Source organism: Cibotium barometz, chromosome 63 (assembly GCF_041138505.1).
Source record: "Cibotium barometz isolate CiBa-2024 chromosome 63, ASM4113850v1, whole genome shotgun sequence".
Lineage (NCBI taxonomy): Eukaryota > Viridiplantae > Streptophyta > Polypodiopsida > Cyatheales > Cibotiaceae > Cibotium > Cibotium barometz.
Window position 1 is genome coordinate 14,855,855 of NC_141108.1, and position 4,452 is coordinate 14,860,306.

A 4,452-nucleotide genomic window follows, 5' to 3' on the forward strand; every position below is an offset into this window, starting at 1 on the left:
CATATGCCCAGGCTATGCTTTCCAAGGGTTACAACCCTTCTTGCACCATCTCCCCTCTCGTCCTTTATGGCTTTCATATTTCTCATTAGACCAACTTAATATTTCCTAATATTGGCTATCGGTTGATCTTTCATAGAAACCTCCTTTTGTTGGCCTATGTAATATCATGACCTACTTGCCCTTAAACCTTGAGGTACTATTGGTTGATCAACATAGTTAGTTGCCCTTTTTGTTGATCGACATCACATGTGCCCTTTATCTGTTGATGAACCTTACTACTTATATTTTGTGCTATTGGTTTATCAACCTTAGATGTGTTGTCCATTTGCTAGCTTATACAATCTTGAGGCTCAATAATGTGGGTTGTGCATACGTATTGATGAACTTCATGTGCCCTACTTTGTTGGCTCATGTCTTGTGATCTTGTGTGGGTCCCTTGAGTAAAGACCTTGAGATAATATTTGTATAATATTGGTTGATCAACATCCAATGTCTTCATTGCTTGGCCTAATTGATCTTGCGATCCATCATGCGTTGTTCTTGAACAATAAACTTTTTAATGGCCTTATATGATCTCGTGACCTACTTGCCCTTAAACCGTGAGGTACTCTTGGTTGATCAACATAGTTAGTTGCCCTTTTTGTTGATCTACATCACATGTACCCTTTATCGATGAACCTTACTAGTTATATTTCATGCTATTGGTTTATCAACCTTACATGTGTTGTCCATTTGTGTGTTGGCTCATGTCTTGTTATCTTTGTGGGTTGTCCTTGAGTAAAGAGCTTGAGATAAATCTTTGTATAATATGGGCTGATCAACATCCAATGTCTTCATTGCTTGGCCTAATTGATCTTGTGATCCATCATGCATTGTTCTAATAATAAACTTTTAATGGCCGTACTTCTGTAATTTGTTGATCAATAAGTACCTCCATTTCTTGCTTTGGTGCTGACGATCTTTTTCCCTTGTCAAAATAGCTCCTCAAGGCTGACCAAGTGAGATCATCACTCATCAGTGTGAGATAAATATTATACGAGATTCACATAATGGTAGTAAATGGACACTTGCAAACACAAAACACATATATGCATGCAATTCTCACACAATAACTTGCTCTCGAGGCTCCAAAAAAAATGCAACAACCGCACCAAAGTAGGTATGGCTATCTAAACATATCAAGGCCAAAGTCAAGGAGCCATGGACCGAGGAAGAAAGGGAACAACTCCAAAAGAACTCCCATCGACCTTAGATAGTAGGAGCAAAACAGCCTATTGATAAGCAAACCTCGTTCCATGGAAGCCCCAAGATCCTCAAATCTTCAATTCTTCCATGACCTTAAGCTTTATTAATAAAGAGGTTGTTGTCAACTACTTGTCGAATCAAGGGACTAAAGACCTTATTGATGACCCAATAGACACACAAAGTAGAAAGGAAAGGCAGGTGTGTAGCCCACCACAATGTCAAGTTGTCTCACAGGCTAAAATGTGCCAAGGCCATAATGGTCAAGAGTTGGGTTGTGAAAGGCCAAAATGAGCCCAAGTGTAAATCCTAAGCACATCACATTGCATCTTTCACAATATCTTCAAATTCAAGTTGCTTACGATGGAGAGACGCATAAATGTCAAGTTAAGTCGCCTATTTGGGATGTGGTAGTAGCATAAGAGTCAAATTCCATGTCTAAATCAAAGGAGTGAAGGAGATATGTCCCCACTCACGCACCATTTACACAAAACTTTTAAGTGAAGCCTCGACTCCGAGTGTCGGTACATTTCAGAATTGGGGGGTTCTAGCAAGAGGATGGAAGAGAAACCTTTCTCTGCCAAGCAATCCCAAGATTAATCATTCTGATCACCGATCCCAAAATTAATAATTTTGATCACCAATCCCAAAATTAAATGTTCCAATCACTGATCCCAAAATTAACTATTCCGATCACCAGTCCCAAAATTAACTGTTCTCTCTTATCACCAATCCCAAAATAGATTGTTCCGCTCATCGATCCCAAAATTATCAAATCGCTAACACTTGGATTTTTGACCTCATTTTGAAAAACACCTTCAAAATAAAAATTGAAGGTACAAATACTTCCGGATGTTGAGAAGGTATAGAACAAAAACGTTCAAGATTTTTCTTTATAAATAATTTCACAATTTTTAGATAAAGTTTTGGGAAAATACTCTTGTTCAGGAGAGTTCTACTCCTTGTTTAGTATGTGCAGCACGTGCGAACAAAGAAGGTAACCTTTTTAAGCATAGAAAGCCGATTCTCCTTGCCCTTTTGGTGCTCCCCTCATGAAGGCTTTTCTGCCGCGTTTGGTTATCCCGTTCTTTTGCTGCGGCGTCGGAGCGGTGTTGTGCTTGTTGCTTCTCCATCACTCCTCCATGCATCGGCTGCCATTCTTCCCGGATGGAAGGATCCTTCACGGCGACTGCATGGTCAGCATGGTGTTGGAAGAGCGGGGATCACAGCTCTCTCACAGCTGGACGGACGAGGAATTGTTCGTCAGAGTGCTCAACGCGGAGGCGCAGCTGCCACATGCGGAAGAAGGAGGAGGAGGAGGAGGAGGAGGGCTGAACTATTCTCATTTTGGGCGCTCAGCCAGCTATGTGGGTGAGCTCTTGCGGGGCTACTTGTACAATTCGTCATGGTCTGCTGCATCTAAGCTGTCTTCCAAGAGGAGGGATTCGTGCAGGCAGCCAGCAGACGCTTACAGGCCGAAGATAGCCTTCTTGTTTTTAACGACTGGGCCTTTACCATTCGCGCCCCTGTGGAACCGTTTTTTCGACGGCGCCCACCAGCACCTCTACAATATCTACGTCCACCTGGACCCCTTCCGAGTGGGGCTCTTCGATCGCCAGTCATCCGGCGTGTTCTGGGGCAGGCTCGTCCCGCCCGGCCAGACTGAGCGCGGTACTCCCAGCCTTGTCGCAGCGGAGCGCCGCCTGCTAGCCAACGCGCTCCTGGATGACCCCCTCAACCGCTACTTCGCGGTGGTGTCGGACCACTGCATCCCGCTGCGGGGCTTCCACAGCGTGTACGCCCGCGTGACAAGATCGGAGAGAAGCTTCATCGAGATCTTGACGGAGGCGCCCACTTTGTACTCGAGGTACGTGGCGCGGGGGTCGGAGGCGGTGATGCTGCCGGAGGTGCCGCTCTCCAGCTTCAGGGTGGGCTCGCAGTTCTTCGTGCTCACTCGCAAGCACGCCGTCTTGGTGGTGGCGGACACGAAGCTGTGGAGGAAGTTCGGGCTACCGTGTGTGAGTGTTCACACGTGCTACGCGGAGGAGCACTACTTCCCGACGCTAATCGACATGGCCGATCCGCAGGGTTCGACACGCTTCACCCTCACGTACGTCGATTGGTCGCACAACACGGGAGGCCATCCTCGGACCTTCGGCAAGGATGAGGTGGGGCGGGAGCTTATACGCTCGCTCCGCCGCAACGATACCTTCCTCTTCGCCAGGAAGTTCGCCGACGACTGCCTCGACGCCCTGCTCCGGTTGTCACCTCTCATCTTGGAAGAAGAGGACAGGGCCCATGGTGAGTGATTTAGCATGCGAGAGGCCCTTTTCTAGTTTATTGCATTTGTTATAATGACCTTTCAAGCCTTACAAGCATTGTAATTTTTGTCGAGTATGAATAATAATATTTTTTTTCATCAATAATATATTTATATTAACTATTCAAAATCAGTCATACATCACCCCCAAGAACACAAGTCATACATCACCCCCCCAAGAATATCAACCCGAGTCATACATCACCCCCACAAACACAACTATCTACTTCTTTTTTATCTCATTCGAGATTTCACAAAGAAATTCCCATTTTTCATCTTCACACAAGAAGCTAGACTAATCCCATGAGATCTTATATCCCAATAATAAGCAAGCCTCCATCATGGCCTCAATAGTGCAGCCTCGAGGAGATTGTTTTTCCAACATTCCCCCATGCTTTGACCACACTTTGATAGTAGGTCTAGTGCCAACTAGGTTCTCCATCAATAAAAGCCACAAAAGTGTGATCCAATTGTTTTTCCTTGTAGTACCATCTCTGAGTTTTAGGACCAAATCTTGGAGGCCTTTTCTTCTCAATCCAGTACCTCACCTGTATCCAACAAATCCTCATTAGGGAGAGACCCCTAGTATGCATGAAGCTCTACCAAAAACAGGGAAATAATCAAGGCATATTCCTCTGCAGATTTTGAATGAGCAAATCCATCTCCAAAGGCCTAATTTTATTTACATTACATACAGACCAGCACATGCATATACATTTATACATCAGCTCAGTATCTTGCAATCTTGTATATGTAGTCTTTAGAAAAACAATTTCATTTCTACTAGTCCAGATTTCCCATAGAGTGCAAGTTCTGACAATGTTAAATACCAACCCATTGTGCTCATCATTAACTGCCCATTTCCCAAGTAGCCAGTCCTCCAAAAAGGT

General features: G+C 44.6%; 1 protein-coding gene across 1 annotated transcript; it reads left to right on the forward strand.

Moving 5' to 3' along the window:
* Positions 1–2,191: 2,191 nt before the first annotated feature.
* Positions 2,192–3,635, forward strand: LOC147603737 (glycosyltransferase BC10-like). The gene has a single exon (XM_086796050.1). The coding sequence runs from the start codon at positions 2,295–2,297 to the stop codon at positions 3,549–3,551; it is 1,257 nt and encodes a 418-aa protein (XP_086652176.1). The 5' UTR covers positions 2,192–2,294; the 3' UTR covers positions 3,552–3,635.
* The last annotated feature ends 817 nt before the right edge of the window (positions 3,636–4,452 follow it).

Bases quoted from the DNA above. Each gene is read 5' to 3' on its own strand.
- LOC147603737 (XM_086796050.1), top strand. From the start codon at position 2,295: ATGAAGGCTTTTCTGCCGCGTTTGGTTATCCCGTTCTTTTGCTGCGGC.